This window comes from Paramisgurnus dabryanus, chromosome 17 (genome assembly GCF_030506205.2).
Source record: "Paramisgurnus dabryanus chromosome 17, PD_genome_1.1, whole genome shotgun sequence".
NCBI lineage: Eukaryota > Metazoa > Chordata > Actinopteri > Cypriniformes > Cobitidae > Paramisgurnus > Paramisgurnus dabryanus.
Genome location: NC_133353.1, coordinates 21,937,031 through 21,959,971, shown reverse-complemented (window position 1 = coordinate 21,959,971; position 22,941 = coordinate 21,937,031). Strand labels below are relative to the sequence as shown.

Below are 22,941 nucleotides of genomic sequence, written 5' to 3'. Positions count from 1 at the left end.
ATCAACCAGCACCTGCAATGACCTTTACACAAAGGAAGCAGTCCATATAGATTCCCTCCTATTCTGAAAGGGGCGAAATCCATTGTTGTAACACCACATACATGAATTTGGGGTACACTACTTTTTTCTTAAATATTACAAAATGCATATTGTTTAAAACAGTTAAATAAAATGTACATGTTAAGTAAAATCCATATTCACAATATAAAAACGTAATTTGTGTTAAAAATGTCATGTTGCAATAACAATCCATGATACCTCTTTTACGTATGGTGGTGACATGCATCTTGTTTTTTGTTACAAATGCAATCTCTCAAACAAAAAGATAAATTGTTAATAGGGCACAAATTGTGTTTATCCTACATAATACAAATTTATTGTATTTAAAGTTTATTTTAACTGTTGTAAAGTAGAGTGACACCACTTGCAACCCCAATTGAAGACCCAACTGTCAGGCACAAAAATTCTCAATAAATGTTCCTAAAATGTACTTTTATGACTCTGCTATTCACATAACCTTTTGCTCAAAAGGTCCTTTTAGCGGAAAAAGGTTCTTAAGTAAAGAAAAAGGTATAAATATAAATTATTATTTTAAGAACATTTGACTAAATGGTTCCCTAGGGAACCCAATATATGGTATTGCTGCTAAGAACGCTTTTACACCTTAATTTTTAAGAATTTCTATGGATGTAGACCAAAAAAATAGTTGTTTTTGAACAATTATTTATGTTTATTGTTTACTGGCAGTTTCTTTGAAAGGGAGCAAAAGGGAAAGAATTATAAGATGTATATATTAAGTTACATCGACAACTATAACCTGTAACGTAGGATTCAAATAAGCCTATCTGGCTGGTGTTTTGCAACAGGTTGCATGTATTGTAACATTTGCCAATCGAATGTTAAAGGTCCCATTCTGTCTGTGATTTTGAAGCTTTGATTGTGTTTATAGTGGGCAATAAAACGTGTTCATGTTTCACGTGTAAAAAAACGCGGTATTTTTCACACAATTTACTTATCTGTATAGCGCTGTTTTCACTGACCTCAAAACAGGCTGATGTCTTCCTTGTTATGTGTAGTCCCTCCTTCAGAAATACGTAATAAGTTCTGATTGTGTAGTTTGTTTAGTGTGCTGTGATTCAATAGCAGCTTAGCTTAGCAGAGCCGTTTGAGCCAAAGCTGGTGACTGACGTATTCATGTCGGCGGAGTTTAGTCAACGACGTTTTACTGACGTCAGGTGACTTATTTGGGTGTCCTTAGATTACAGTATTGTTTACAGTGTTATGCAATTGATAACCTGACAAGATTTAGACTATTTCCATACTGGCCCACTACTTACCTGATCAGTATACTCATTTTCTGTGAAGTATTGAAATGTGTCCTGATTCTGAATGTGAAAATGACATATATTTTGTTTTAATGTGTAGATTGTTTTTGACGACTGCTCACCAGTTGACATTTCATTGGCAGACTGTTCCTGTGTTGCTGGAAGAGCATCCGACTAAGAGCCCACCCTTCCGACTGATGGAAAATAAATGTCCCAACACAAAAAGCTATGTGGACTCCTTGAAAATGCCATGTGTAATGATGAAATTAAGCAGACTCACAGCTACTACTGGCAGGTACTCTAGCTTACAGCGATGCAGTGATCTGATTTTGGTGTTTTTGCAGAGGAGGATTTTTTCATACAACACATCTACAGAGAGACTGTGAGGTGGCTATAACCACAAGGGAGATTCTTTTTATTTTTGCATGGATGTTTGAATCACTTATGGCATGTCAGTTGATTAATATGCACTACATTTTTCCTCTTTAATAAATATATTACTTTAATGTGCTCCTATGTGTGGCTTCCTCTTAATGCTATCAGGTCAGGTGTATAAAGCAATGCTAAACTTTCCTTAGTTGTAACGTGTACAAAAGATGCCTGCTACACACACATACAGGTAGGGTTGAATCTGTCACTTTGGATCTTGACTTACCGCAGTATCTACAGGACTGAAAATGTATCTCTGCGTTATTATAACTTGACGAATGGGAACAAAACAATCTAATGCTGACTTTTTTACCCGTTGGAAGGCCAGTCGCCTTTCTCTAAACATATCTCTTTGTCGCTGTTTGTTGAACTTGGTCGCTGTTATCTCTCTGTCTACCGCTCTTGCTGTCAGATCACTGCACCGGAAGTTTTCACCGGAAGTACTGGGCCGCACAGTCAAGTTCGAACGTCAGCAGTCGCCATATTGTGCACAGAGCCTACAGTATAATGCCTAAAAGCTGCTGTGTGACAAGATGTACGGGTAACAATCCCAAAAAATTTTTATAAAAAAAAGTTTTTATAAGCTGTCTAGCTGTAACCCAGTCTTTAAGTAGAAAAAAGTGGAAAGCTGACTACGTTTCCCCCTATGGGCGCAGTTCTATTAATAGTAATACTATGAAAAGTTCCCTATTTCAACTTTTCTGTCTTTAAACGTTTTTTTTGGGCTCGACAGCTTATAAAAACTTATTTCTGGGTTTTTTGGCTTGTTAGCTGTACATCCTGTCACACAGCAGCTTTTAGGCATTATTCTGTTTTTTGTTATAAGCCAGAAATGACAAGGAGGCAGCCTCTCGCAATGCAAAGTAAATAGAGAAGGATGGATTGTTTTCCCCCTGGTGGGCGTGGTTTTCAGGTTATGACGCACTGCGCTCTGTCTTATAATACAAACGTTATAAAACGGTTAGTTTTAATCCTTGATTCTGATTGGTCAATAACTGTGCTTTATTCATGATATAACACGGCTATGACTGTTTCACCCAACAGTTCTATTTATCACTGCACCCTTAGCAACACCCTTAGCAACCACACGTATCAGTTTAAGTATCAGTTTGAGCTTTCCTGCATATTACACATTGGAACGTTGTTATTTACGGTCAGGGACAATTTTTTGTAGCGGGAGGAATGCTTTTATTTATTTAAATTCATGAAAGTTGCACTAATAATTTTTTTAATAAACTGTTTTATAAAAGCAATGTGAGGAGAGACTGTGCTGTACAACGAGAGCCTGTGCTTTATCGTAACGGCTGAAGGGCGGTATTAGGCATGACGTGAGGTCTTACACAAAGGCGCCCACATTTACTTCAAAAAACATTAAAAATAAGGTGGATAGCATGAAAGGTATTCATAAGTGGCTTTTGATCTATTAATCACTGCCCATACCTTTATTAAATTTATCCACTATTGCTGAGAACATGAAATAAGCACTGTACTGTACATAGATTAGTTTGTCATTTGAGACACAATTCATATAAATAATGATGTGTGTTTCTTATGTTTACATTTTGTATCAAAACCCTGTCAGTACCAATATCAGGATGAACAACTTCATCTATTTTTTTAAGAGATGCATCAATTTGTATCACTCACATGAATCCATTCACTCTTTGCTGTTACAGTGCATGAGAAAATGTAATCAAGGCATTAAAATGAGAACAATTCATTTCTCTGTTATGAAATGAAAGAGTTTGGATTTTGTTGCATGTTATAGCTCTCATGCACCTGTATATCCTGGCATACTCTTTCTCTTTAGATTCATTACAGAGGCCCTTTCTGTAGTTTCACAAATTGCTGTACAAATCCAGCCTTTTATATCCAACATCATTATTTTTCCACTTGGTCAGTTTTACAAGACAGAATCTGAAACACTGGGTTAGGCCATCTGCAAAATGATGCAACTAAATGAGGGCGGTAGGGATCATTTAAAAAAAGAACATGAATAAAAATGCAGGTGTTTCTTTGTTAAAGCTCATGAAATGACTGATAATTAAGGTCACATTAGATGAGGGGTAATAGTTCTCCAAAATACATTAGTTGACCTTTAATGATCTAATCTGTCAAAGCAAAACATATATGAAGTGTGGCTTCACACTAAAATCATCAAAATGAACATGATTTGTGAGTCCTGTCGGATTTATGTCTTTTTAACACTTAAAGTTTGTTATTCGAGACATTCGAGGCATGATTTTTGAAAAATGCTTTGGAAAAGGGAGTCGAGCCAACTACCAAAACACACTTGTAGCCAATCAGCAGTAAGGTGCGTGTCTACTAAACAACATCGTTGCCTGGGTTGCATATGTGTGGGGCGGGTCTATCAAAAGATGGTCCAGATTCTATTTTTCACCTTTTAACAGCTTAACATTGTGTTAATCGGATTACTTTCCATAGCAATCCATGCGTGTAGTTTACATAATTAGCCTAATGATTTCATACACTTTGGGCTGCCTGTGAAAAGGACAGCTTTAACAAAAGGACCAGGTGTCAAATTCCAATGATTCCACATCTGAAGTAGTCAAATGAGAAGTACATTTGTTTCCACTGCCATTTGGTTGATGGCGGCATGAGTTATTGGATGGGCACTCTTTTGAGCTGTGCATGGGACAATGTGCTCAACTGAACAATGATGAGAACGAATCCCAGATTTCTGTCATAATCTACATGAAAGTATTCTCAAAGCCATATCATCAGATTTTTAGGCGTATTTATTCAAGATTTCTTATAAGTTTACTTCAACGTTTTGCATGCCTGATTATTGTATCTATTAATATAGTCTATTAGTCTAAAATCTCAGTTTATTATTTCAAAAAATAAAGGTGCTTAAAAGGTTCATAATAACAGTGATGCCATAAAATAACAATGTTTGGTTTACTTGAAGAACCATTTAGTCAAAGGTTCCAAGAAGAACCATTTCTTTACCTTTTCATATACAGAAGAACCCTTTTCACCCCAAAGCACTATATTTGCAAAACAAAAAGTAAAGTTCCAGCCACTGCCTTATAAAAAACAATGAAGAAAGCCAAAATATTAAATGCAATACATGAAATCCCCAGAGTTAATAAAGTAAGTCATCAATTGTGCTGATTAGTGTTTCCTTTAGCTGGGCACTTGGGTCTTGAGGTTTTGTGTTAGTTTTCTTCTGTTTATCATGAAAGTGTGTTTATAAAAGGGAGCAGAGGCAGATAAAGTCTTAAACTTTTGTTATGCTAATTGTTATGAAAGCATAAGTACTGTGATTCAATGATCTCATAGAAAAAAGAATCACTGAATAAACCTGTATCATTTTATGTTTGTCATCACTGTGATACTGCTTTGAAACCCAACTGTATAAATCAATATAGCCTTAGGAGTAAAATTAAGAACACAAATCTGATTTACGGTATTAAACAGACACACTGAGACATCAACAATCAGCGTGTAAAACACAACCATGGTGACAATCAACAACAAAGCTTCATGCCGCAATGCATGCTGGGTACCAGAATTGTATAAAACTCATTCATAACTTCCATCATGCCTTGCTTTAAAAAAATATGCGACTTTCTTACCATTTACTGTCACCATTGTTGAAATTTGTGTTATCTCTTGAGCAAAAAAAAAAAAAACCTAAAGCATTACAGCAGTCTTATTCAGAACATTTCATAGCGCATTTATTTTATATGCTTTTTTTCTTTATCATTTATTTATGATCTCATGTTTTAATAATTGGTAGTATATCTTATAAACAACCAACCTCAGATGCTATGAAAGGTTTTCCCTCTGCATCAAGCAATGAACAAGTGCGCTTCATAAAACACTGTTGCAAATAGTTCAGTGTTAGTTCAGTGAAGGTCAAGGGACAAATGCCTAACTAAAGGAAACATTAATCACCATAATGGTGACTTCAAATGAATTTAAAACAAACACAAACTGGAGAATTAATGTGATACATTTTTTGGTAAATGTCCATTTGACTTGTGATTACATTACATCAGAAAGAAGATTTGTCTAAAAAATATTTTAAAAAATTGTATTTTGAAAAATAATTTTTTTCTTAAGATCTAAGAAAGATTTCAATTTGATTACGACAAGTACCTTTTAACCGCATTTAAAGTGAAAGTAGCATCCTAACCAAAGGATTTGATCAGTTCATGCTCATTTAAAAGATATTTTAAAACAATCCACCAGAGGGTGCCAGAGTTCAGGAAAATAGCAACTCTTTTCAAATTAACTGTGGTCGAGGCATTTAACATAAAAGTTAAAGACTGGCATGACGGGTAAGTCGCTACATTTCTTTTTAAAAAAGACACATTTAAACGGTTGTGCGTTAAAAGTTATGTGTGCGGCACGAGGTCATGAGGTCACACTGTTTTTTTTCTAATGGATACAAAGAACATAATTCAAGTTTTTGTACTTCCAAGCTGCTTTAGTTTGAGGGACATAATGCCTCGAGGATAACATTTATATTTAGAGTATGAGAGAAGAGTAAACATGTGAAGTCACCGCACCCTGCAAATAAATATTTGATGGCTTTGTTTAGACTTTAAAGAGCCTTCGCTGCTGAAAAAACAACATACCAGCAAGACCAGCATATGTTGTGTTTTGATGCTGATATGCTGGTGACCACAAGCTAAACCAGCACCAAACCAGCATGGGAATTATGCTGGTCTATGCTGGGTTTTTCAGCAGGGTTGTTGCCCATGTATGCTACTATAGGCTACAGAATACTGCCTCTTTGTAATAATTGTTCATTTTAATAGATATACGGTACTATTTGTTTCTTATTCATTACAATTTTGAATTGATTTTCTAATAAGCATCTAAAAAAATTAAATATATGTGTACACAGAGTCAGTAGCAGAACTAAGAACCCGATAACTGTACAAAATATACTTTGTGAATCTACATTTACACCTGGTATGATGCTATAAACATACGTGCAAGGGTAGATGATATATTTTGATGTGCACAAAATATGCCTATACCTTAAGAGGTCCATTTAGATTAAGCCAGGACTAGGCTTTATGCCGCGATCAGACTGCACAATTTTAGCCCTAATTCTGACTCATGGCAGGTTTTGAGAAATCACCAACAAATCCTCAAAATCACTGGAGATCTGAGAGAATCACTGACACTGGCATGCTAGAGCAACACAGTCTCACACCCATGGCGTCAATATTTGACGACACTTGACCATGCGTCAATATGTTGACGCGGAGGGTATACCTTTCGCGTCACTTTTTGACGAACTGGGGACTTCAATACTATTAGGTACGCGAAATTAAACAGTTGTCAACTGACATTGGGGTTAGGGATAGGTTTGGGTAGGGATGTCATTATGTAAATCTAACCCTAAACCGACGCGAAAATGGTAGAAAATGGTAAGAAAATAGGAAAGAGAATTTCGCGTACCTGATAGTATTGAAGTCCCCAGTTCGTCAAAAAGTGACGCGAAAGGTATACCCTCCGCGTCAACATATTGACGCATGGTCAAGTGTCGTTTTCTGACTGAAATACAGCCAATGAGAGAGCAACATAAGGCAGCTGGAAGTTCGGGGAGGAGTTATGATCCCAGTCTCATTTGTAAACTCCAGTCTTGCACGCGTGACCTCGTGTTGTTCCCTTTTCACTTCTCGTGGGCGTTTGGTTGTGAGACGTAGTTTGCAGACCGGGATAAAGTTGTAGGCGATTCTTCCTATGGTAAAGTCATGCAGTGTGAAAACCCCTGTTGCCAATCGATCATGCATGTGTAAAGATCTGTGACATGTATACTTTGAAAATCATGCAGAGTGAACTCGACGTTAGTTATATTAGTTGGGGTGAGCGGGGCACAATCTAATGCAGGGTTAATTGTAACACGGCTTCTTTACATATTTATACAGGGCCGAGCAATCTGTGCTTTTGTTGTTTTTCTCTGTCAAAAGATGATTTCCTGTAAATTTGTAAAAAGTTTTGATGTGTTTTCATTTAGATATTGAACAAAAAGAGGCTGTTTTCCAGACAGGGCTCATCCTTGTCCCACACTAATGCATGTTTGAGCTGCCTTAATTTAAAAACATCTTGCACTGACATATCTTAACATCAGTGTTGGGGGTAACGCATTACAAGTAACGTGCATTACGTAATAATATTACTTTTCTGAAGTAACAAGTAAAGTAACGCATTACTTTTTAAATGTACACATTAATATTTGAGTTACTTTTTAAAAAAAGTAATGCAAGTTACTTTTTTGTTTAATTAATTCGATTAAAAACAATAATGTACTGAATTAAACTAAACGTAGTCACATTATGCACTCTATGCGTACACGCCTGTGTGGGAACAGTTTGAGTCAGAAATTAAGATGGCAGGCCAGAGCTCGACATTTTTGTGATGAAATATTTCTAAATGCAGAACTTTAATTAACTTTAATTGTGCAGCCCTTTAAAAAAAAACTATGTTTATGCATTAATGCAGTGCAAGGATCATTAAAAAATGAATGTGTGGATACCTGTCTAATATAGGCAGGTATATAAAAAAAATCCATCTTTATTATATAGACAGAATTTTATTAAGTTATTTGTGTCTAAACTAAATTTTCTAGAAGGTGTTACCAAAAACCCTCTGTTTGTAACGTTTGCACTCCTGTCATTGTAATTGTATGATAACGGTAGGCCCCACAAACAAACTTAAAATGTTCCTTTGTAGCAAAAAAATGTGTGATTGATTGTGTAAAAAAAAAATTATCAAATTTTTTAAATGATAGAGCCAAAGCCAAAAAGCATTTACTTTGTGGGCACATTTAAGGACAGTTAGTTATATTACAAAATTTAAAGGAACAGTATGTAAGAAATGTATATCAATTAATCATAAAATGGCCCTGATATGTCACTAGACATTAAGAAATCATTTTCATTTCAAATACTTATATCACTGACAAGAGTGTTCTGGCCAGGATATTGTCATTTAAAAAGTGTAGTTGCAGCCCTCAACTGATGTTTATCTTGTCATTTTGTGTATTGGCCACCAGTTGTGTGATTGCAGTACCAGTTTTAGCCACAAGTTTTGTGATTGCAATACCAGTTTTGGCCACAATCCTACATACTGTTCCTTTAAGTAGTTTTTACATTAAAGTAGTTGTGCTCATGTATAGCTCAGTGGTAAATCATTGCGTTAGCACCGCAAAAGGTCATGGGTTTTGAACCCATGAAACACACATATGGATAAAAATATTTACTTTGTAATACACTGTAAGTTGCTTCGAATAAAAGTGTCTGCCAAACACATTCATGTAAATGTTGCAAACAAACCTTAATGATGTGTGTCTTGAGACAGAACAATGACACTGATATATTTCAAGATTCATACTGTCAGTGCAAGCTGCCATTAGTTAAGAACTAAATTTAGTTTCTGTAGTTTTTCTTGCTATCACTGTACCTTAACCCAAAGGCCATTTTTAGTATCAATAAGCTCTGTCTAAATGATCTTAATCTACAATATAAACAGCAAGCACCAAATAAATAACGCATCCCATAAGTGTTACCTTCTACTAATTCAATTTCCTGTAAAACTGAGCTCATACAGTAAGTTCTTACTTATATAATTATACAATTGGCTGTGATCAGTGTCACTCAAATGGCAAATCTCCACATCCTGATTTCCTCCTCTGCTCTTTGTGATGTTGTGTAGGCGGGCACTTAGCATTGGCGTCTCCTCCCCTCCACAATCCCTCTCTCCTCCCTCCCACGCACCCACGCCTCCTGCCCTTCACCCTCAGAGCGTGAGAGGAGGGAGATGAGAAGCTGCAATCTTTTCCGGTTTCGATTGTGCAGCGACGGATCGCTATTATTTTTGCTTTCTCCCCACGCTCACGGTGTCTTTTTTTTGCATTCTCTGTGGTGCTCCATGCCTCTGGACTGACTGCTTCTCAATGCCTATGCTGCAGCTCAGATGGGAGACGTAAGTGTAGTCTGGCACCTGAACAAGCACAGTAGGTCTCTCTGGCGGGCCATCCCAGGCACGGGATGCTGAACGGGAGCCGTGAGGGTTTGTTTGAACTGGGCAGGCAGCTTCAGCAAAAAGGAGACTCCCAAGCTGCTCTGCATTGCTTCCTGAGCTCCTTGCTGGGGCTGACACATGTGCAGAGCTTCCAATCACTACCCAACTGCCTGCATCAGGTGAGCCCTGAGTCTGTAGGATGGTACTCATATTGATGCATTATGGGATAGAAATTATTAAATGGGCTTTAAATTTAACCCATCTAAAACATGTATCTGCATGTGCTCTATGTTGGTGTGTATTACAGTACATTCCGGTAGAAATATGTAATGTAGAGTTCAAATCTGAAAAATTTGCATGCATCTCTCGGTCATGCAAAAACAGAGATCCATCACTTGATAATTGGAGATTGTTCCCATCCTTTACATGCTGAATTTCAGCTACTTTGCTCTGCCTGCCGGTTTGTGGCCCCTAGGTGGAGGAATACTTTTGTTCCAGCAGCAATAGAGTTAATTAATTAAAATAGTAAGAGATGAAACCTTTGGCTACACTTGGCACAGTTCCTATTTGGGGTGGATGAGCATAGGTTCTGAGGAACATTGTCATGACTTTTTAAATAGTTGTTTTGTGTTGTTTTTATTTAGATTTGTACATGCATTGTTTTATGTGTGTATGATGACTGAATTTCCTGTCAGCTCAACTATATTTACCCTTCGGTAGTACTAATAAAGATACCTAGCTACCTACTGTAACATGCATGTGCATTTTTAATGATGCGTTGACACACTAACCTAAAACCAGCTTGAATCAGTCGATGCATATTTTACACTGGTAAATGCATTCTCAATCATTTATAGTGTACAGTACATGCATGCAGGTTCTTGAGCTGAGCAAACACACATTCACCTGTATGCAAAAAGTGTGTTGACACAGATTAGCACATTTGTTTGCCAGGGCACAGCACAAGATGTGTTTAAGTTAATGTGGATTAAAAACTTTTGTTTCGCATTGTGTTGCTATATAAATGTCTGTACAAACCTGTTTCCACAACCCAGTCTCACCCCATGGCGTCAATATTTGACGACACTTGACCATGCGTCAATATGTTGACGCGGAGGGTATACCTTTCGCGTCACTTTTTGACGAACTGGGGACTTCAATACTATCAGGTACGCGAAATTCTCTTTCCTATTTTCTTACCATTTTCTACCATTTTCGCGTCGGTTTAGGGTTAGATTTACATAATGACATCCCTACCCAAACCTATCCCTAACCCCAATGTCAGTTGACAACTGTTTAATTTCGCGTACCTAATAGTATTGAAGTCCCCAGTTCGTCAAAAAGTGACGCGAAAGGTATACCCTCCGCGTCAACATATTGACGCATGGTCAAGTGTCGTCAAATATTGACGCCATGGGTGTGAGACTGTGTTGGTTTCCAATGTAAGTTTCCATAAAACAGATGAGTCAATTTATCCTTGAGTGGTTCTATAAATGGTTGTCTCTTCATTTCTAGTCATGGGGTCAACTTGTTGAAAGTCAGTCAGATAAAAACCCTCATCCCTGATCACACATTCTGGTTTGTCTGTTAGACCCTCTTGAGAATCTTACGAGTGTCCCAGGAAACGTCCAGAACATAAACAGTGGCTCTTACACAAGACTACTGGAATGTGTGGTATGATATTAACCAGACAGCAATGATTCTTGAAATTTGTAGCAAAAAATTGTATTTGGAATAAGCTAATATTATCACAAGCAACTTGAAATTATGAGTTTGAAAAATGAATGTCCCCATAGAATGTCTGTGTCTTATTTTACAACAATATAAAAAATGTTTTGCTGTGTTAAAAGGAACAAGAACCAATAGTAGTTTTACCCAGGAAGTCAATACTCTGCCCATATATTTTATGGCACAATAACAAACTAGCATAAACTAATTCATACAGTCCACAACAGTTGCACAGAAAACATATGGTTAAACAGCAATAACATTGTTAACATGACTCCTAGGTAACTGTGAAAAACAAAAAAAACCCCAATCTGATACGCCAGTCGTTCCCAATTATTTAAAGGGAGATTCCACATTTTTTAAAAATATGCTAATTTATAAATAACCAAAGAGTTTAGATATTTTTCTTATTTAAAACTTGACTCTTCTGTAGTTAGATCGTGTACTAAGACCTAGAGAAAATTAAAAGTTGGGATTTTTAGGCAGATATGGCTAGGAACTATTCTTTCAAGCTGGCGTAATAATCAAGGACTTTGATAATGTAAAATGGCGGCAAGATTATTACGCCAGCTTGAGAGTAGTTCCTAGCCATATCTGCCCAGAAAATCACTTCTTTTAATTTTCCATTTTAGTACATGATGTAACTACAGAAGGGTCAAGTTTTAAATAGGAAAAATATCTAAACTCTCTGGTTATTTTTAGCATGATGCTAATGGTCTAATCAGATTCAATGAATTGTGCTAAGCTATGCTAAAAGTGGTAGAGCCAGACCCGGAGATCAGCTGAATGGATTCCAAAACCATAAGAATCAAATGTTTAACTCTAGGGGAGCTAGAAAATTAGCATATTTTAAAAAAAGTGGAATGTCCCTTTAATACGGCGCATTTTTTGTCAATTTAAGATTTTTTTTAACCATTTTTGCTTTGGTTTGGGGTTAGATTTGAGATTTGCTTTAGGGTGTTACTTGATATATAGGTTTCTCCATGTTTTTGTCAAATTTTACGCCATGGGCACTTGGAGTTGGGGTTAGAATTGGGGTTTGGATATCATTTTATGTAACAAAAAGTTGTTCTAACCCCAAGCGACAATCGTAAAAATGTCCCACTTTTTTTTAGAAACCAATACATAAAATGACAAAAAAAGGTTTGCACCGTATTAAGTGAACAGGAAGGTCTGGCGTATCATAGGCATGCCAAATTGGAGTTTGACGTATGTATTGCACAAGTTTTCACACTTCGTGCTATTTATACGCATCTCCATGAGACTGGGTTCATAAGATACTATACTATGACAACCGATGTGTCCTTGCAAAGTTCTTCAGATTAATTCCGATTGTTTTCTCTTTTACAATGAACAATATGTTGTATGCAGACCAGGCTTACTCACCATACTGTGTGTAGGAATATATCTGCCTACTTTTTTGCTCCAGGTACATATCACTCCATCTTTTGATGGATTGTGCAATAGAGATGTTTTTCTCAGTTTTAATGCAAGATTTAATAAAAATTATGAAGCAGACACACAAATTTATCAGATGTATTTTGATCATTCATTACTGTCTCTTTTGTAAGTTGCCACTATGATTTGTGTAAACAACAAATTCTTCACATACGGATCCTTGGCCGAACACGATCAATCCTGACAGTGATGACATCATAAGTTTATCCACAGCAGTCATACAAGCATGAACTAAAGAATAATGTTCAGTTTTGTCTGCTTTGTAACCTTGAATGAACCCGCATCTAAAACGGAGAAAACAAGCGCCCCCAGTGCTTCTAGTGGACACTCCAATCTAAAGATGCAGTTATATATATCAAGAGTAACGTATTTCAAATTATGCAGAAATGAAGGCAGAGGTTCGTAATTCAAATAAGGCTGTGTAGGTTGTATATCTGTGCAATATACATAAAGACAAAAGTGGCAGCTTATTTTATATGAATTTGGCATATATGCTTTTGTGCAAATACAACTGTGTTCACTTTTCTAGCAGTTCAAGTTTGGTTTGGTCTGATCTTTTTTGTTTTTGTTTGATTTTCTCCATACAGATTGCTGAACTGTACATTGATGAGAAAAATTGTATCCTTTTCAATGAAGAGTGAACTCTTGCCAGACCCCCAACACCGCCATACCCCATAATGCAATGAACATAAAGTAATATACTTTTATTTATCTGCATGCATGTAGTGAAACACTTGCTAGGTTTGATACTTTGCATGCAAACAATTGTGCAGGTTTGCAGGGACTTACAGCTTTACAAGTGTGGTCTTTCTGCTAAGAGGATTTGTAGGCATTTATCATGTCGACTGAAAGAGCATCACATCTAATTAACCCAGCACATGCCCCACTGTCATTATTCATCTATAGACTGCAATTAACTGCAAGTGTTACATGACATACATTCTACCATAAAGCACAAGCCTCTCAATTACAAAGGCATAGAGTTCGGGTTCAAGAGGGTTTTAGTTTTGCGTTAAATGGGTCATTTGCTTGACCTAAGTCATTAACAAAGAACATTGTTGATCTCTTTTTCAATTAAAAGCCAATTACATGTGAATAGGGTTTTAACATATTTGCTCTGATATGTGCTCTGACAATGTGCTAGTAAATAGTGGTGAAAAATGTGATTACTGTGTAATTGCATTAAAGAGAAATAATGGGTGTAGATTTTATCATTTAATTGAATAAGTAATTTAAGTGCATACAAAACAGTCTGGATTATAAATGCATGGTGGGTTAAAATAAAGGCTATTTGAATGTGGGTGATGCACATGCCCTGCATAAAGGGGAGTGGCTTGAGGGCTTTGTCTGCCTTTCCAGCCAAGCATTGGCATTACTAGGCCCTTTTTAAGGTTCCCGGCCCCCCTAAAAATTTTAATTTATTCCACAATCTGTACACAAATTTGTGATTGCTTTAGTCTTCTATAAATCTCATATGAAAATGACAGCCGGCTTTGCCCCGCCTGTTAGTCCACATTTATTTTTTTGCATCTTTTTTAGTTCATTCTGATTCCGCAGCAATGGCCCAGAGCTGCCAGAGGGGTCATTGACTGATCCATTGACATTCAAAGTCATGATCTAAATTTTCTCGGTTTCCAGCCTATCAGTTGCATATAAAAGAACGTATGCGGCCAACCTGGCAGTTTGGTTCGAAATTGAAGTCTAGACCAGGGGTCTTCAACTACTCTTCTTCAAGGGGCAGATTTTAATATTGTAAACATGATGCAGGCCCATGCACTTTCAAAAAAGATACACATTCTTGCTTCCAGATTTATTTATTTTTTTGCATTTTATTTACTGAAAACTCATATTATCTTATTTATCATTTTAAAAACAACTGCAGTTTAACATTGCACATTCCAAATTTTAATAGTTCAGTGATGAACTGTACATAATCAACACATGTAGAGCTCTTAAAGCAACACTATGTAGTTTCCATTTAAAAATGACTTACAGCTCCCCCAGGTGGTTGAATAGCGCAACAGTGCCTGGTAACAGACACTCTTCTGCAGGTAGGGGGAGGGGCGGGGATGTGTGCTCTACCCTCCACCACCACTTTCAGAGTGTGCTTGTAGCAGCTAGGAGACTGCTCAGATTGCAGCAACAGTACAATTTGTCCAGTTAAAAGTTGTTCTATCTGAAATAATTTTAGAGACATTATTTAAAGGTAAAAAAACTACATAGTGTTGCTTTAAACTTCTTTTGTTTATTACTGTTTAGATTTTATAAGTTTTTACATTTTTAGTCTTCATCTAATGAGTAAATTGCACTTCATGTTTTCTTTGTTATATTTTAAAGATATATAGGTTAAACCGCCTTTCAATTGTCCATACATCCACGATGGTCGGAGTTCGCCCCCTAGTGGCAGTCGTAATGAAATTTCTTTTAATTTGTAAATTCGTGTCAAGGCAAGAGCCGTTAATCTCTCATCTATGTATTTATATTAATCTCTTATTAATTTACTTATCAGTAATCACTAATTTTTTTAAGGATTCACGTGTTACTGATAATATAATTAAACACAAAAAGATAAAAAATTTAATGCACAGTGTTTTGATTGGAACACACTAAAATACATCACTTTCAGTTGACGTGTCACATGCGGTGTAGTCGCACAACTTTATTCTTTTTGCATCCAAAGCTCAAATTGGATCCAATAACTACGCACCCGCAGATGGTTGGCATCCTACGCAGCCTCTTTTTGACTCTCTTTCCGGTTTATCGTCCATCATTTGTCATGTACAGTTGATAGTTAAAAGTAACCATGCTTATTTGAATTCAGACAAAGATGACCTGCAGGCCAGATAAAGATGATTGAAGGGCCGCATTTGGCCAGCGGGCTGACAGTTGACGAGTCCTGGTCTAGACTATGGGTGTGTCTAAAAGCTTAGGCAGCTGACTTTTTGCATCACTGCCTCATGAGGCAATGACTTTGGAGGCATAAAGGCAGCACCGAGAAGACTTCATAGGCAACGTAATATAAACAATGAGTGCCTTTGTGATAACTAATCCCATAGTTAAAAACTACAATACAGAGATGGGCACTCGAGTTAGTGATTTGGACTTGAGTTGCATTTTTATGGACTTCAGACTCGACTTCGGACTCGAACTGAAATGACTTGAATGTTTTAAAATCAACCCAAGTCTTTTATCCTTAACTACCAATTTCATTAAAGCTAGGGTCCATGATCTCTGAAAGCCAATGTTGATATTTGAAATCACCTAAACAAAAACGCCCTTACCCGAATAGAATTTGGACCTTCTGTTAATAGACCTGCCCCACACATACGCAACCCAGGCAGAGATGTTGTTTAGTTAGAAGACACGCACATTACTGCTGACTGGTGACAAGTGTGTTTTGGTAGTCGGCCCGACTCTCTTTTCCATAACGTTTTTCCGATATCGTGCACTTCGCCTTTGAGAAGGATTAGGTGTGTTTTTTCTGTATGCTGTACCGCAGTAAATAGGATCGGACCGGACCCTTGTTATAGAATTCAATTACGTATATTGGCCGTATGCGGCACGTAAAATCTGACATGTGATAAGAGTCTCACGAAAGATAACATATATTTTATCGTTTGCGTTTTTAAACATATCAGAGGGTATTTCTGGAAGAAATCTCATGCAAAGAATGTGGAAAAACAATAAAGGATAATTGGAAAATAACTTCGAACTTTATTAAACACCTGAGAAGACACCAACAAAGGTTAGTCACATTAACCCATCGGCTGTCACAGTCTCCCTGTTAAAACATGAGTGAAAATAAATCCTTTAAATCTATATTGTTGTTTTTTAGTATAAAACATGCATGGCTTTTTCTTTTGAAAAAGAAAATGTGAAAAGATCAACCCATTAACTTAGTTTTGGTAAACCACTCTCTGCAAGCATGTGAAAAGTAGGTAATTGAAATTTGGCTTCCCTTGTTATATGGGATAATACCCTCCCTAAGGGAAGCCCTTTAGAGGCTGTCCACACGGAGACTCGAATCACTGTATACGTATAAATTTTTTAGCGTATTGGAGTTTCGTCCACACGGATCCGGCGTTTTGGGAGACTAAAACCGCTATTTTTTGAAACCGGGTCCTAAAGTGGATAAATCTGAAATCGACACCCTTGCGGTTTCGTGTGTACAGCCAATCCGTATATTTTGTGAAGCAAAAACGTCATCACATCACGTGTCGGCATGCACAAAGTCTTCTTCTCCATGTATAGTGTAAATAACAGAATAACAGCGCCCCATACTGGTCTGGCATATATACTACACCGCTTTCAGTCGGTTTCAGTGGTTTTGTGTGTGCGCAGATATTTCTTGAGACGACGCCGTGTTTACGGATAATTTTTTTAGAATGAGGGAAAAAATGATGGGATAGGGAATGCACCGGCTTCGTGTGGACAAAGCCTTAAGGGCGATTTATAGTCGTGCGTAGGTCGGCGTAGGCTATCCGTAGCCTGTGCGTAGCTCTGCGTAGCCTGACGCGCACCTCACAAAATTTCTAACAGCGCGTCGGCTCTACGTGGACCGTAAGCGCTGTGATTGGTCCACCAGAACCCCTCCCGTCAGGTAAAAAAAACTGCGTCATAGGTATTTCTGTTTGAGACGGTGAAAACAAAGATGAGCCAAGTTGAGGAGTGATTTAACTCAAACTGAAACATAAGTCGCTGTTTATTTACTTCCATCATTGCTGGTCTTCTCAAATTATACACAAGAAGTTGCTATTGCTTCTTCGTTTGTGGGTTAACTTGCTTAGCTTCTTCTTCTGTGACGACTTCTGCTGCTACTGTGGTTACACGCATGATTACTGCCAACCAGCGGTTTCGCGTGTGTTAAAGGAAAACCGACGCGGAACCTACACCGTCGCTGCTACGCCGTAGGACCTACGCACGACTATAAATCGCTATTTAGTCTGCATTATCCGACCACAGCACTGCAATTTAGTGTAGAGATCAGCTTATTTGCATTTTAAAGGACACACCCCAAAACGGCAAATTTTTGCTCACACATACAAAGTGGCAATTTTAACACGCTATAATACATTTTCTATATTGTATTTGAGCTAAAAATTTACATACGCACTACGGGGACACCAATAATTTATTTGACATCTTAAAAAAAAGTCTTGTGAAATGTCCCCTTTAAGCTCTTGTCTATTGATCCCAGTGTTCCAAAGAGTTAAATTAATTATCTAGAATTATCTATATTTCCATGTTTTCTGAGAGATTTTTATGATGCACCATGATTCTGATGTGAACGATTCAATACTGGTGCAATAAAAAAACTAACCAACTTACCAAGTGCGGGGCTTAATTTATTAAAATTAGATACCAATGTAGCTGCTGTACAGTACCCCCGAAAGGATGCCCCCCAAATGGGGGTTGGTAATGCATAAATTAAAAGTCAGATTCACTTTGCTGCATCTCAGACTACTGTCTGTCCATAGGATCCTATTTCTATATTGTCCATATAATCTTATAATATGAAAGAATACTAAAAAGTGATGTTACTTAAGTTACCTAAATAACACAGTAGATCATTAGGATTGCATTTCACTCTTTATAGGAATAAATTAAAATTATCTTTATATGTGCACCCTCATGCAATCCCAGAAGTGGATAAAATCTTTTATTTATTTGAGCACAGTAAAGTCTTTCATTCGATCATTTATCTCATTGGTTCTAATACACAAGAAATAAAACATGGTTATCATAAGAAAGTGAAGAAAGTCTTGTTTTAGTTTACAGAAACTTTCTTAACCAAATGCAAATAACCAAATGCAAATACACCTTCTATATTCTAACAATGTGAATGGAAAATTATAAACTTTATGAAAAAGTTTATGGATTTTTTTTGTATTATAGAGAGCCTTTTTATGAAGTAGGCAGATTAGATTTGAGATTTGAATTTGGGTTGGTGAAACTGATCCTAGACCAGCGGTCAGTAACAGCTTAATCACAGAGGCAGTGGATTAAGCAAGCTAAGTGAAAAATGCTTAAGATTCAATTCTAAATCCTGTTTATTTTTTATTTATGCCTGAAAAATTATTTTAAGGGATAGAAGATTTAACATGTATTTTTGACAGGTCACATGCATTTCACGTTTTTGTATGTCTCAAATGTTAATTTAAACCATTCCAACCCTTCTAACACGTTTGAAAATCTAATTTTATAATGTCTTCTGAAATCTCAGAGATAGTGTTGATGTTGTCACAAAACTTATCATGACAACTGTTGTGATGAAAATCAAGCAAAACAAATCATATCACAAAAATATTACAGATAAATAACCAGGCACATATTACACAATAATGTTCTACATTACAGGATTATTTAGTCATCAGCATTCCAGAGTGTAGTTAGTCAGGGTTCTTGCCAGCTCTTTGGTCATATTTTATACTGTAAACTAATATAAAATGCATTGTCAATACAGAAAGCTTTTTATGCCCACGCCTCATTCACACATGTAAAATAGCGGTTTCAAGCTCTAAAAATGCTAATCTGGATAAACAGTGGGAGCATTGCTTGTGTCATGAATACATTTACAAATATTTCAAAAATATGACGCACAAGGACACAGACTTTTAATCAAGCTGAGTACAGAGAGGAAGGAAATGCTGAATTAAAAAGCAAAATTTATTACAAAATCAATGCGGAATACATTTGTGCCACCATTTATTCAGCCGTTCTCATCACATGCACCACAAATAGATGAATCACTTTGAAAATAATCATGTTAGTCAGCAAATTCACATGTTCATCACCCAGCTGGGATCTAAAAATATGCCTGGGACACCTGGAAATATCTTGCTCCTGTTAACATTTTTTTTGTTTTGCTTATGTTTAAAAGCAACGTAACTTTCATATTGCGCCTAAGGAGTTCATATTAGTATTATTGGTACCAGATGTACATATCTATACCTAAATGGTACATATTTGGGCCTTTGTAAAGGTTTAAATCCTTTAAAGAAAATTTATTTAAGAAGATGTTTTACCAAAAACACGAAATATCCCTTTTAAATAAATAAGTAAATTTATCACAACTTTTAAGATTCTAAGAAGGGTTTCAGGTGAACTTTGTGATACAAAAATAGAGTCCCTACACATAAAAATAAAAAGCTATTCATGTCTATTTTAAGAACATTTCCTTCCTGGCCAAGGCTTTGTAATGACACATGTTATGAGCAAATATTATCTTACAAAACATTCCCCCCCTCTTCCAGGCCTTTGGAAATACTCTTCACTGTCTATTTATAGCATCACCACAAGCTGTGTGTCTTTCTATAGAGATAAATAGTGGGTGACACAAACACAGAGGAATCAAAATAGCACACAGGCCTCCAGCTAGAATATAAATTTGAACATTTCTCTTGTTTTTTGTTCAGGCAAAACCTTAAGTGTCCAGTAAACACTTTCAATAACTTATTTTCTGTTATATCTGGTGATGATTAGCGGCAGAACAAATCAGAATTTCATAGAATTTCTGAGTTATTGGTGCCGTGTGTGATCATAACAAAAGGCTATTTCTGGTGACAAGCATGTCTAATCCTTCACCCATATAAAATCAGATGGGAAAGCTCTGCAGTTCATTCAGGCGGAGAAGATGTTCTACGAAGTGGCATTGATCGAGCTCACCTCGCTGCAGGGAAGCACAGGCAGGTCCACATTTTATAGCTTTACCTAAACGCTTCTTTTTATGGTGCTATTCGGTGGATACATGTTTCTTTGATCAAAGTGTACTAGAGATTTAAAAGCTGTCTGTGGATATATAAGTTGTACTGAACTCTTGGGTAGCAAAGTTAGTTGACTTTCGACTCACACAAAGGTCTTTTTTTAAATACTTCAGACATATGCTAAATATATACATATATAGATCGTATTTGTGACACTGTCTATGAAATCCAGACTAAAGTCTCATAATCTAAATATAAAAATTGGGAACATTAAAGCTTGATTTTAATTATTGATTTCACATTGATTTTAATATTTGACATTACATTTGACATACCCTTACTCATTCAATTTTAAAAATACCAAGGATATATTTTACAGAATGTACATTTTATGTACATAAAGCGAGACTTTAGTGCTAGCTAAAGCTTTTGCTTATGCTAAGCAGTTTATGTTAAGGCGTTGTAAAAAAAATTGTATCATGGTAATAATTGTGTTTGTTAAAATTCAGACTTGAATTGTGGCTAATTCATATATCTTTGTACAATCTGATTTATTTGTTGAACTTCAATCTTAGCTATACAGTTACTGCATGGAAGTGGTTAATTCATATAACTTTGTACAATCTCATTTATTTGTTTACTACAATCTTAGGTATGCAGTTACTGCGTAAACATTGTGTTAATAATCAAGAATAGTGCAGCCAGAGCCGATCCTGGCCTTCTGGGGACCTTAAGCAACTTTGTGAGGGGGACCTGTCATGTGTTCTTAAAAAAACATTCACTGTCTCTGCTTAAATAAAGCTATAAACTAAATGTTAACTAAAACACGTATTATCTTATAGCTGTCCATTTTTGCCACATGTACATTACTGTGACACTCATCAGAATACTTCTTAATTATGACATTGACACGTGTTTTCTAAAAAAGCCCTTAATCTGTTACATTAGTACTTGGGCCCCTAATGGTGCAGGGCCCTAAGCAGCTCGCGTAGCCTGGTTATAGGGGGGATTGGGCTCTGAGTACAGCAAGCACATACTGTAGCAAAATCACTTGGAACACCCAATTGGCCTTGCCCCACTTAAGATCTTTGTACACTGTAGTCCAGGGGTTCTCAAAGTCCGGACTCCGGTCCGGATCCGGACCCGACGGGAACTTGATCCGGACCCGACGTGTCCACTTCATAGTACAAGTGCATTAATTTCTGTGTAAAATGTGTGCATTTGCTACTTTACAAATGCATATTAAACTTGTAAACCATTCGTTTAGTTTTCTCTTCTTTTTAGATTTAAGAATATTCCTGGTCCGAAAATAAAACGAGTTATTAAAAAATTTCCTGTGTCACGCTGTAGCCATCACACCCAGATATTATGCACAGCTACTTCATGTACTACGGCTTTTGATCAGTAAGTCCTTATCAATCTGAAATCACTGTTGGTTTGAGTCGTTTAAAACATGCATTTGAAAAAGAACTCGTCAAACATAATCTTTATACATATTCTTTATTATCATGAAAATACCTAAAAAGGTTTGAAGAACAGCAATATAAATATATCCTTAAGACATTTCCCGGAGCTGCGTGTGTCTGGTTCTTCGACTGCAGCGCATATTGAGTTTCTGCACGAGAGCGCCCCCTGGCTTTTGGATGTACCGGCATTTCACCGTAATTCATTGAGAAGCATAGGTGCGTTTATAGGTGCACCCCTAATTTTGGTCAGTGTCTCTGCCTACCAACCACACTTTTTTTGCCATGGTTTATGCATCTGATGGAAAACAAACTCTGCCATTTCTCTCATTAGGTTGCTCTGTATTTTGCACCTGATTACTTTTGGCATATTTCTTGTGTTTATGTTTAAAAAATGTTTTTACTTTAAATGCAAAATACACTTGTTATGTTTTTCCCAAACTGTTGGTGTTGATTTGTTATATAAACAAATGATTTACATACGTAAACTTATTACCATGCTTGACAATTTTTGTAATAACCAGTTTTTCCGGACCTATGAAAATGATGAGAATTCAGATTTGGACCTTTGAATGTAAACTTTGAGAACCCCTGCTGTAGTCTGTAATTTTCATATGCGTTTCTTTCCTATTTGTTATCTTACAAATTCGTCACACACAAAAACCTTGCAACTGTATCCAATGTGTATTAATTCATCCGTTGCAAAACAATTAGAAAATACAACACAAAAAGAAGTCTTCGTAACGTTAGCACTATTTCTGGTAGGGGCTACTGTCCACTGCTTAGGGAGCATGTGCGCGCATTCACTACACTGTAGGGCTGCAG

The 22,941-nt window shown here is 36.7% G+C and overlaps 1 protein-coding gene across 2 annotated transcripts in view; it reads left to right on the top strand.

Moving 5' to 3' along the window:
• The first annotated feature begins 9,493 nt into the window (after nt 1–9,493).
• c17h14orf180 (chromosome 17 C14orf180 homolog) overlaps nt 9,494–22,941 on the top strand; it is a 42,747-nt gene continuing 29,299 nt past the window's right edge. The window contains exons 1-3 of one of the 2 annotated variants that reach the window (XM_065288672.2): nt 9,494–9,943; nt 13,538–13,568; nt 20,549–20,635. In XM_065288672.2, the coding sequence (XP_065144744.1) occupies nt 9,791–9,943; nt 13,538–13,568; nt 20,549–20,635 (271 nt within the window). In that variant the 5' untranslated portion in view covers nt 9,494–9,790. The remainder of the gene's footprint in view (nt 9,944–13,537; nt 13,569–20,548; nt 20,636–22,941) is intronic. The other variant, XM_065288673.2, reaches the window with a different exon arrangement.